We start from the raw sequence: 13,304 nt of genomic DNA, 5'->3' as shown, positions 1-13,304 counted from the left end.
TAAATTTACACAAACAATCTATTCAAAGGCATAACGAAATAAATTCACGTCTCCGTCATAATATTAGTCAACAATAATAACATTATTATATTTAATACAATACCGGCTTATAGCAGAAGCGTCTAGTCTAGACTGAATGCATGCAGTAATGAAAACTAAACAACTGAATTTAAACGTAACACACCGCATAAACTTTTAATTTAACAAATAAAAGACAAATGAACGCTGCACATTTGTTCGTACGCCCTTGTAGTTCATAGTTTTATGTACGTGAGTTCAGGACTTTTAATATGAAAGTTGTGGAGTTTGTTTTAACACGTTTTATCACTTTACAATGTTGTTGCGAAGTTGTATGTGTAAAGAGAACAAAAATGTTAGTGTGTGTGAGAGTTTGATATTGACATTTTTCTAACAAATACTTTGGTCAAACTGAGAGCGTATTAGTTTTGCTCATTAAAGCTGTGCTAAAGTACCATTTTTAATTTAAATTATAATAGTTAAGTGGATAGACTTCACGTCTACAACTATAGAAGTCAAAGTTTTGATGTTAACCGATCAAGCCGAGTGTGTATTAGCACCGCGTACTGACCAAACAGTATCTACAAGTTGTGTTGCTTGTGTTGTACCTACTTTGAATGCACAAATAAATCTTAAACAGTCCTCAATGTTAGTAGTATGTACGGTTTCTTACCGTATAGCACTTTATTTGTGTCATATTTTTCGCAAATTCTTTTTTTTTAAATTTCGTGTGTAATACCTATAGTTATTATTTGAATGTTCACTTGAAATAAATTTATTCAACAACAAAATGTGCTCATAATTATAGCATTCATACATTGTGCAATGAAATGGTCGGAACATCAAACACGGTGATGAATAAACAGTCATATTTGATAGTATTCTATTCGCGATTTTTTTAATGTTTAAGTTACGACCGCGAAAATATTTCAAAACGCATGAACCATTCTACAATTCAGACAGTAATATTTTTATAAGGCAGTGCATACACTGTAATTTCAGACTATGTACAATTCAAAACGAGAAATTAAGTTTGAAATGCATCATACACTTCGTAGTTTTGTTGTGAGTGTAATTACTCATCATCATCATTATCATCATCATCACTTTAGCCTGTTGCAGTCCACTGCTGGACATAGGCCTCCACAAGTTCGCGCCAAAAATAGCATGAACCCATGAGATGAACCCAACCCATAGTCACTACGCTGGGCAGACGGGTTGGTGACCGCAGGACCTAGCTTTGTCTTCGACCTGTGTATTTCAAGGCCAGCAATTGGATGGTTATCCGACCTTTTCTATAATAATTAACAAAACATTATATATGCGTGTGTGTGTTAAATACATGGTAGTGTGTGTAATGTTTTTTTTATATTGATTTAATGTATTTTTTTATGTATTGTTTTAAAAAAACATAATAATTAGCATTCTGCACTACTTCTCTTTGCAAACTGTAAGTGTCCGCGCAATTTTTGTAAAAAGGAGTACAAAGTTTTTACATACAAGTACAAAATTTAAAACATTCATCTGTTTATTAAAAGTAACGCAACATTATGAAACGGAAAAATAGCATAACATTTTGAAACAGAAAAACAAACAAAAGTCGTCTAGTTTTCCTTTTCGTTAAGTAAAAAGGACACTCGTTATAGCCCGCCTCGTTCTCTTGTCAAAGGTTCCTGGGGGAATGAAAGGAACGGGTGACTCATTATATCACCCTCTGCGCATAAATCCTACGCTTGATCGCGTCGCATATTGTGCATGAATGTTAAGTGCAAGTAGGGTTAGCACGCTAAAAATAAAGATAAAATAAATTGTTTTGACAACCCTAAAACAACTTGTTACAATATATATATTTATATAGATAGATATATTTATTATAGGTATATATATATGTGTGTATATATATATATATATATATATATATATATATATATATATATATATATATACTATCCTTTATAAAAAATATTTTATATCAATACCATATTAGTAGTATTTTTCCATATTCATACTTTTTAAAGAATTAAACCTTTAATTATCAAAATAAAGACAATATTTTAACAGTGGGTAATAATTTACTACAACACACTTTAATCTTTCTTTTTTTTATGAGAAAACCTAATGTGGTGAGTAAGGTCGTTGTAGTGGGAAAGGGTCGGGAATATGGTTTGGAACGCTCTTGCAATGCACCTGATGTTCTCTACATTAGGTGCATTGCAAGCACATTCCCTATTGCCTATAGGTTACGATATCTACTTTCCTTAAGGCGGTCCGTATGCTTTTCTGCCACCTTTTTACTTTTTATGGTTTAGTTTCGGGAGCACAGAACACATAGTGATGAGCAAAAGCTTTTTCTATACGTTTAGCTTACTTTCAATTACAATAACAGACATTATTTTTTGGGATCTGTGACAAAAGTGTTTATTAAGTAATATGCTATTTATACTTTTAGATGCTTATCGTCCTTATTCTATCAACAGGAGCAAAGGCGTCTCGCCAGATGAAATCTATGGCTGGTCACTGACAAGATGGCGCCGGCTGCCCTGCTCGTCTTCAGCGCGCTACTTACTAGGACGCTATGTGTTATCGCTCCACAGATACCAGGTGATTATCGGGATAAGCTATAAGTTTGGTAACTTGCAAGATGTTTGAGCGGTGGTAGCCCTGCTATCTTCTAATCAACTTCATCACGCTGCCAAATAGGATGTAATGTGAGTTCACTATGAATAAAATATATTTATGGTATAGCTCACAAGGTGGTGGGCTGGCTACCCTGCTGGTTGCTGATGGTCTTCTGAGCAGTGTTAAATAGGACTTAAGATGTAATTCTTCGACAGATAGCAGGTGAGTGTCATAATTAAACTAACAAGATGGCGGCTGTTACTCTGCTGGCTTCTTCGTACTACTAACTAGGACACCTTGGGGTTCATTCTACAGGTACTAGTAATTATCATTATTAAATGTCGGGTCACTGACAAGTTATGATCTTACAGTTAGACGTCAGGTAATTATTGTAAAATACAAGTAATATAGGTTTTACCTGTTTACCAGTTAAAAAACATGCTCACATTTACAAAGCTCTTGTAAGTGAAATAATAAATAAATAAAAAAACAGTTTATATATTTGTAGCAACTAAGTTTATTTTCACTATATTGCCAGCAGTGAATAATTTAAAGAAGTGGTTAAACTAAGCATGATTATGCTGTGCAAGCGACAAGTTGCCCTGAGCGTAGGATCAAGCTTTTATAATATAAAAGTCAGTTTGTTATTATTCTATATTTAGCTTCAATTTATAGCTTATATTTTTTGCAATGATTTTTTTACAACAATTTTTACAAGATACTACGTTATGAATCTCATTTAAACGTCTCAACCTGTAATATCCCACTACTGGGCATAGGCCTCTTTCCCCATGTAGGAGAAGGATCAGAGCTTAATCCACCACGCTGCTCCAATGTGGGTTGCCGCAATTTTTTTAATTTTCAATTGAAATACAGAAATGTATTTCAATTAAAAATTCAAGTATATATATGATAGAAATAAAGTTATTAATTAAATGAGTGTTAATTAAAAGTTTGGATGATAAACTCCATATTTCGCAACATATTATAAGTAGATTTAAACTGTATCATCCCACTGCGGGGCAAAGGCCTGTTTCCCCATATAGAAGAAGGATCAGAGATTAATCTGCCACACTGCTACAATAAGATATACTATATTGATGTTCAAAATAAAAAAATGTCTACGATAAAAGTAGCCTAAGTTATTCCTTATTGAATCAGCTATCTGCCAGTTAAAGTCCTTATCTGTGCTATATATATATATATATATATATATATATATATATATATACACGATATAATGATACAATGTACAACTGTTCTCACTATTAGCTGCCGTCTCCAGCACCGCTGTATCCTTGAGGTTTTATACGTCAAGTTATTTGAGGGTATTGCTAAAAGCTCCCTAAATACAAGAAAGGACAAGTTTATGACAATTACAATTTGACCTCATAATCATCATATAATCATATCAGTTCAGGGACGCCTACTGCTGAGCATAAGCCTCCCCTAATGCTTTCCACGACGATCGGTCCTGCGCAGGACCCTATCAGCCAACCCCTCTCAAGCTTGACATCGATATTCAATGTGCCTCGGACAAGTCGGTGATCACTTCCTGTTTTCACAGCATTGATCACTGAGACATCATTAAATATGTGCTTGTTCGTCAACATGATAAAGTTTATCTTGTACCTGACGCTGCCGTCGGGACTCAACCAGGTCCATTTGCGTCGTTCCGGCTTCCCGAAGAAGGAGTTCATCATAAAGAGTCCCTCTTTCTCCATGAAGTCGGCCAGCAGCCAGCCCCGGGAAATCCGTTGCCCGTATCCAAATTGCCCCTCCCTCAACTCATCACCGCATCGTCTGCCCAGCTTCGCGTTGAAGTCTCCCATCATAATAGTGTACTGGCATTTAGAGCTATGTATGGCTGTAGAGATTTACTCATACTTAGCTTCCACTTCGTCATCTGGGTGTGCCGAGGTCGGTGCGTAAACCTGTATGACCTTCAGCGAATACCGCTTGGATATTCTGAGTATAAGGTACGCCACCCTGCTTGATACGCTCCTGACGACGTCGATGCTGTTAACGAGAGACTTGCGGACGAGGAACCCGACACCACCTCGGGACTGTTGTGTGTTGTGTGTCTGTGTTTGTTTTTTTTCGTTTGCCTGCAAACACAATTATTGTTCTAATTTATTCGTGTTAGTATATACATTTAAATTAAATTTCTGAAAAAAAAACAAAAACCAAAATTGACGTACCTTATTCAATATCAGAAAGTATGCACGCAGTTTCATTCAAAGAACTACGTGGAGTAATATTTCACTTTATAAAACCATCTCCACTTGAACGGTAGGTTTAAATTTTCTTACGTTTGTGCTTTTTCCTTACCAAATTTTAAAGTGTCCGTTTTATTTCAGTTTAATATTCGTTTGTCTCGCCTTCGCAATTTTGTACGAGCATTCTCGCTTATTTCTGTTTTCCAGAGTCCTCAAATGGCAAAGTTGAAAAATAATGTGATGTTTAGAAAAATTTTCCGCTAAGCTAGTTTCAGGCATTTGCATTATAAGAATGTATGACAGTTTCTCTATTGAATGAAAATTATCTATTGAATGAAAATTTTAAAATTCTTTAAAAAACGCGAAAGATATGTGTAATTCGATAATGTTTTTAATGTGAAAAACTTTTATTTTTGATGTTCGTGACAAGCATATCTGGTGAAATTTTCATTCTGATAATAACCTCGTGGAAAATAATAAAAAAATCCTTAAGAGGGAAATGGAAGAAGTCAATCATCCTGATCAACCGATCCGTTGCGACGTTGCGTCCGTAAAAATTTCCATAAAGATTAGGAATATTTTAATGCTGCCTCTTTTCAAAACAACTTTCGGAATAGAATAATTGATTGAAGCCCGGCTAGAGTAACTTGAATTAAATGAGGTAATAGTATATAACAGTTCATTTTTTTTAATTAGGTAAAATTGGAGTTTTAATAAATTTATCCTAAACTAACCGATTTTTCTAAATGCTTTTATTTATTTACCCTTATCTTTATTAATCGTTATTAATACCTTATTCACAACCATGTCTAGATTTCAAGACCGGTGACAAGCATGTGATCAAAGGTCCGTTTTGGAGCGAGGTCTTCACGGAGGTATATGAAGACACGGAGGAAGACATTTCAACCACGACTTCTGAACCTCTGCCATTCTTTGAAGACGACCCATCAACCAACAATGTGACTGCGCAGTTAGGGAGCCGCGTGCATTTGCACTGTCGAGTTCACGATTTGGGTGAAAAGACTGTGAGTATATTTCATTTTTTATTTGCTTTTTATTATATGTGACTAGGTCGGTAAATAAATATACGGTCCAACTTACGATAAGCGGTTACCGTAGACTATAGACGGTTGCAACACCAAAAGCATTGCAAGAGCGTTGTCGACCCCACCCCCGAACCTTCTCAGGAGCTATGGCCATCTTACTTACTACAGAAACACAAAAATACTCGAAAATACTGTTATTTAGCTGTATTCTTCTAGGTAGTGGTACTTCCTTAGACTGGCTGCTCCAGATTTTGAACAGGATGTGCCCTGCTGTAACATACCGTAAAGGAAATTGATTGAATAGTAGACTTCATAACTTTCAGTTGCCAATGTAAGAATATTAATAAGTTTACTTATTTAATCGACAGCGTTGATATAAAGTAGGACCTTCAAGCACTAAGTCGCGATTTTCTTCTGCAGACTTCCTATAGTTACAAACGAAAATGATGCAGTAAATAAATTCAATTGGCAAGAGTAGACATTTTAAAATTAACTTTCAAAATTGTAATGTTATTGTAATATTAATAAATTGTTTACTAATAATAATAATAATAAATCTTATCGTTAAATAAAACATAAAATAAGCGTATTCAAAACATAACCTAATACTGAGAATACCAAATAAAACACGTCGCTTTCCTGAATTAAATTTATACAGAAATAACATTATTGTAAGCCAATTTACAAGCAATATGTACCGAAAAAATTTCTCATACATTAATTTTATATTATGTACCTACTTACTATTATATGTTCATGAAATACTTAAGACTACCGACTTTAAAAAAAGAATGAGGTTTTAAATTCGACTGGTTTTTTTTTATGTTAGTTACATAAGAACTTTTGACCGACTTTGATTATTTTTTTAATCGTAAGTTGTGGTGGGCGTGTCATGTGGTTTTTAATTTTAATTGAGATCTCACTAGAATTTTTTTGAGTTGTCTTTTGTTGTTTGAGTCGATCTACGTCGTACTATATATACCTCACTATACTTTTTACTGGGTGGACCGATTTAAATAATTACTTTTTTATTCAAAAGATCGTGCTTGTACGTATCTGATTTAAATTTTATTGTGATCTGATAATTACTTTTTTAAGTAAGTTTCGATAACGCGTCTTTCCTTAATCATGTTTTCGTCTACCTACGTTGTATTACTTGTCAGTGTAATTGATGTCGTTTTGTTTTCGCTAGTGAGCAAACACAATTATGTAATAAACTATCGCTTCGGTCTATGTATCCAGCGAACAAAATTAATCCCTAGATTTTTTAATAATGAATAGGCACATAATTTTCCTCATCATCATCATCGTCATCATCATCACTTCAGCCTATCGCAGTTCACTGCTGGATATAGGTGTACACAAGTTCACACCATAAATGGCGTAAGCGTGTGTTGCCCATAGTCACCACGCTGGGCAGGCGGGTTGGTGACCGCAGGGCTGGTTTTGTCGCACCGAAGACGCTGATGCCCGTCTTCGGATGTGGCCGTGTTTGTCATCTGATTGTGGAGGCCTATGTCCAGCAGTGGACTGCTATAGGCTGAAGTGATGAATACGAACGTTAGTTTTAAGTTGTTTTCGTGTATTTCATTTACTTATCACAAGGTAGTAAAGTAAAAAAAAAAAAAAAAAAAAAAGGTAAATGACAAGCTAAATGGCACTATATTAAGGTTGGTAGTGGCTCATCCGTCCAATGAAGATTATGTCTAAGTAGTCATTTCGTATTTTACATACACCGGGTGTATGTTAGAAATTTCCATAAAATAAAATAAAATCCCTAGCGGTTCCATCAGGTTTAAATTTTACTATATTGAGCCACTTAAGACGGAGGTAAGAGCTCTTAATTTGGGATGGGGGGGGGGGAGTCAATAACATTACTTAGCAATCATATTACAAAACTCTGTTGCTATTATTTTCTTATAAACTTAGGTAATAAAGGGAATGCTTGGTGTAACAATATTATGATTGATTGAATCAGCCTGTAACATATTTTTACTGTTGGGCATGGGCATCTGTGTCCGTGTAAGACAAGAATAGTAGCTTAATCCACTATGCTGCTCTACTGCAGGTTGGTGGATATACTTCTTACTATGATTAACGGTCACTATCATGTATCTATGATGACAACCAGGACCGACAGCTTAACGTTCTCACCGAATCACGGTGGGGAGATCCACAAGAGCATACACCCAAACCGGAAAGAAATATTTGTACAAATACAAATATCCGTACCGTACGGGAATCGAACCCGTAACTGCTTGTGTTTAGGCGCATACACATTATAGGCAACACTACGCCAGAGCGATGTCAAACAATATTATAGTTGACTAGCTGACCCCGAAAACGTTGTTTTGCCATATATATTATTAACCCCCGTAATCCCCCCCTTATATAGTGTTATGAAAAATTGATATTGGCCGATTCTTAGACTTACCCGACATGCATACAAAATTTCATTAAAATCGGTTCAGCCATTTCGGTAAATGATGGTAACTAACATTGTGACACGAGGATTTTATATACAAGATATCATCCGTACACGTGTGACCAGATCCTTACTTCATCATCCTTGACTATATATTTATTTATATCAACTGATTAGCTGAATGATGTTTATAGATCTTAAAGCAGACTCAAACTGAAAAAAAGGAAAATTTTCTTCCTATAACCTTAGTACCAAGTTATCCGATCCTAATTTAAGGAAATGGTTTTTTTTTTACAAATCACAGCAATGGCAGTCATCTGGTTTAGTAGTTAATATCTTCAATAACCTCAAAAAATAATTATAAGCTATTTATTCCTGAGATGATTGAGTTCTAAGTAACTTCAACTTTGTTGTATAGATGATATACAATTCTCTTCAACAGATATCTTGGGTCCGAAGACGTGGTGACGATCTGCATCTCCTCTCCTTCGGACGTCACACATACTCGGCTGACTCGCGGTACTCCTTGGCCTTTGAGCACCCCAATGACTGGCGCCTACTCATACAGTACGTGAGCGAGAGGGATGAGGGATACTACGAGTGCCAAATGTCCACTCACCCCCCACTTGTGAGAAGAGTTCACCTTTCTGTTGTTGGTAAGTTTTAAGAAATAAGGTTTTACTGTTCCATTTCTGAATTGTTTCTTTTTCTATTGATATTTATTTTAAGTATCTATAACTGTGTTGAATATTGTCGCAAACACACATATGCATCCAACGAAATTCATTCGTACGTTTTACGTAAGCGTTTGCGTACTTTCATATTTATTTATACACATTAATGTGTGTGTAGATAGATATGCTTACATGTACTTTAAATTCCTCATATATAGGTTTCTATGTTGAATAATTTGTTTACATATTATATAGTATCATGTTAACACACATTATTGTGTGTGTAAAGACACTCATATACACATACAATTAATTTACACGTCTCTGTGATAATTTGATAACATTTACGGCAGTGCTAAGTATTTATAAAGACCTACAAATTTTATAACGACATAATATGGGCATTTTAGTTTTTTATCTTCCACGGTCACTATCAACACTTTTACTTATACGGGAGTTATCGAGTTTGTTGTTTTGAACCTACAAATATTTTGGTAACATTGGAGACACCATGGTCATGAGTGACTCGGGAGTCGCACACAATCGCGTAAAATCGCGGTAAACCCCGTGGTAAAAGTCTTAAAAGTGTTGAAATGATGTGTACCCAAAATATTTTAATAAAGGCCATGATTTAACAATAATTGTACAATATTATTTTATATCCAATAACAACATTATTGTACAATCCGATAATCAGTTTATCGATGAGTGGTTTTTAAACAACAGTGCGAACCCAAAAGCATTTCAACGGTCATTCTCCAATTCGGCGTTCTTTGCCTAATTACCGTGACGTTTTTTATTTTTCACTGATTTGACTTAAACACATTAAAATATGAAACAAGTCAAAAATACGAATTCAATAATTAATTTGGCATGTAACAGTTAATTGTGGTTTTCTAGATAATGAGACTTAAAAAATTTATGGGTACGGTAATTAGAAAATTTTTATATTTAATGTAACGGTAATTAGAAAATATGCTGTGTGGTTACGGCAGTAAGAATATAGCCACTCCCTCTCTTCCCGTGAGTGTCGTAAGAGGCGACTAAGGGATTACACAGTTCCACTACCACCCTGGAACTTGAAAGTGCCGACCGATGGTGGGATAACCATCCAACTACTGCTTTTGAAATACACAGGCCGAAGACGGGCAGCAGCGTCTTAGGTGCAACAAAGCCAGCCCTGCGGTCTCCAACCCGCCTGCCCAGCGTGGTGACTATGGGCAAGACAAGACAAGACACATGAGTTCACGCCACGTTTTTCTTGAAATATATTCTCTCTTGCCAGGACAAATGCGACTGATCTCATCTTGCTCTACAAAAATTTGGGCGTCTTGTTTGGTTATCTCTACAGTAGTCCCTATATTATTATTATGTAAATACTTTGGTTCTATTTCTTTATCATGACTTTGTTTTGGTTTTGGATGTAGCGTGTTTTATATTTCAGTCTTAATGCTTGCTTCCTGTACTTTTCTTTTGCTCTTCTTAGCTCTATTGTTTTGTCTCAAATATGACATTTCTTTATTTGTTTTCTATACATGCCTTCTAAATAACAATAAGAGTGAGATTTTTTTACGTATCGGTTTCTCGACAGTTATCTTTGAAGATGGTGAAGTTGGTGTTGAACACAAGGAAGACGCTCGTTCGTTTGTTTTCGGTCAAATGCTCATTATTGATTAATAATAAAATAACATACTTTCAGTAGAAGATGATGACAGAGCACTAGATGGACGCGGCGTTGATGTGATTAAAGAAGGTGTAAAATTTGGTGTCTTTTTCAAGGGAACTAATTCTTTTTCAAAAGAACTCGACTGCAGAAAAATTTCGTCTTGCTGATTATCTTATTTTTTTTTTTTGATTTGGGATTTTCGGGACAATTTTGTACTCTTTTAGTGTACTTTTTAGCGCAGCGAATATGATAAATCATTGAGATGTGGTGTGACAGAGTTTCAAGAGGATCTGTTATATTGTTATCAAGCACCTCTATATCTAAGGTCCCTTCTTCCTCGATTGTTTTCAATTTTCCCTTTTCCTTTTGTCTTTCATAGTAAGTTCTGAAATTTTCTCTACTTCTTTTTTGAGTTTTCTTCCGGCTTTTGGTGATATTTCGCAGATAGGCAGTATTTTTTTATTTTTTTTATTGTACCCTTCTTTCTCCTTTATTTTTTCTTTGATTGCTAATACAAAAAGGGGCATTTTTAATTCGTTCTCGGCGTTGTCGCGCGGCAAGCCTTCTATTTTCTTTAACTTCCTCTTTGGTCTTTTTGGGTTTTCCTATCCTATAAATTAAATAATTTGATGAATGGTCAGCATATAATATAGACATATTTACGGACAATGATAATAATAATCTACGAAAACCGCGGTAAACAAGTATTACTTTTTCATACAACGGTAATTATAAACATATGGTAATTGGTATACGGTAATTAGAAAACGATACATTTTCACAAAAATGTTTAAAACCGACGCAGTATACAAATTCTAGCTTATTACAACGTACGGAGGCCAAAGTACTGTCTCCATTTACATGATCAACTTGGGTCTATCTTAAAAATCTAGTATTAAAATAAGAACAACGGTAATTAGAAAAGTTTTTAACCAAGGCTACGGTAATTATATACTCACGTGCTTCATTGGTGGTACACTAACATGAGAGTCATACAACTGCTGATGGACCTCGGCACACACTGAGGAGACGCGATGCGTACGGTAGTGATGTGCCAAATACTTTTATTTAGGGATGTGCACTCGGGAACAGCAGATGTTACGGTAATTAGAAGTTTCCATTGGACATACGATTACTTCATAATAATTATTAGTAGACTGGTTCTATTGAGTTGATATTTTGTTATGCGATACACGCTGCTTAATATCGTTTAAAACGTTGAATGGATCAAAGTAAATCTATACGCTATAAAAATTACAAGCAAGTTTTAAGATTAAGTTGGTATGCGGACACGTCACGGTAATTAGAGAACAGAGGTTTTTTGAACATAAGTTAAATTAATTTAGTCTTAATTACTTAAAACAGAAGCCAATATTTTTTTTACAGCTAGGTACGGATGCTATCTAAAATATATAAAAAAGTGCATGATTGAATATGATGATATTACGGTTTAAACAAGCCCGGACACGAAAAATTTGCTAATCGGAGAATGGCCGTCAAACCGCCAGAAAACCAAAATTTTATCGTTTATTCAATTAATCTCTGCATTAACATTATAAAAATTATGTACCACAAGGGTCAAGGACTGAAAATTCGGAACACCTCTTAGTTTTTTTTCTATTTTTTATTTTTATATCACACACTGTAAAAAGAGAAGAAAATCGTCGTAAGGAAATCTTTAAAAGTATAACGCATGTATTTTATAATAAAATTTTCGAATGACCCTTAGTTTGATTAAATTCTTTCGAATAAAATTTAATTTTCAGTTTCTTGTTTTTTTTTTAATCCAAGCGTAAAAAATGTCATGGCCAACAGCTAGTATGTTAAAATATTATCACGTTCATAGTAGGAAGCTGAACCTATACTTAACACACAAACTACGCGTCTTTTGAAGACGTTTATTTCGTTTACAAAAGTATGAAATAACACCTCTTATCAAAAAGAACGCAATTTTACATAACAATAGTCACCGTACCTGTCTAGCTAAAAAATGTCTCCAAAAAAAAAATCTTCAAGAGAGAATTCCATAGAATATATTCCTTTGAACCTTACCCATATAGGTATAAATTCTTCATGCCAAGTCTTAAGGCGTAGAAATTTCACTGTCCAAGGACACTGGATCACTTCAGAATAGTAAGTAATTTAGAAATGGTATGAGATTATTGTACATTTATTTTATGTGAAAAAATTTCTAAATAAATGTGAGAGAAAAACACTAAAGAATTGCACTAATCAATAAACGTATTAACCCTATTGCGCAATAAAAAGTTACGCGAGTGTTCGCGTAATATTTGCGGAGATCCTGTATTTCAACTAAGCGTATCTAGGGTCTGTAAAGGGCACGTTGCTCGAATGAATATTCGTTTGAAAGTAGGTGGAAGTGCACGAAGCTAACTTTAACCGATTTCTATAAATTATCTATTTTGTACGGATAGAGAACCTTGGACTTTGATTTACTGTCCGATACTTTGTATACTCTTAACATATCTCCTGAAGCGACTGAGTAGTTTCAAAATTACTTGCAAGGTCACCGGAAACGAGTCAGGGTTAACGACCCCTTTTCTAATTGAGTGCGGTCAGTGCTGGCGTACCGCAAGGTGGCGTGTTTTTCCCTCTCTTATTTTCTATCTTCATCAA

General features: G+C 34.9%; 1 protein-coding gene across 1 annotated transcript in view; it reads left to right on the top strand.

Moving 5' to 3' along the window:
- Positions 1–2,543: 2,543 nt before the first annotated feature.
- The window catches only part of LOC123664686 (Down syndrome cell adhesion molecule homolog), a 44,680-nt gene continuing 33,919 nt past the window's right edge, over positions 2,544–13,304 (top strand). The window contains exons 1-3 of the mRNA XM_045599195.1: positions 2,544–2,619; positions 5,670–5,881; positions 8,770–8,983. Coding sequence (XP_045455151.1) covers positions 2,544–2,619; positions 5,670–5,881; positions 8,770–8,983 — 502 coding nt within the window. The remainder of the gene's footprint in view (positions 2,620–5,669; positions 5,882–8,769; positions 8,984–13,304) is intronic.

This window comes from Melitaea cinxia, chromosome 22, assembly GCF_905220565.1.
Source record: "Melitaea cinxia chromosome 22, ilMelCinx1.1, whole genome shotgun sequence".
NCBI classification, from domain to species: Eukaryota; Metazoa; Arthropoda; class Insecta; order Lepidoptera; family Nymphalidae; genus Melitaea; species Melitaea cinxia.
This window is presented reverse-complemented; position numbering and strand designations above follow the sequence as displayed.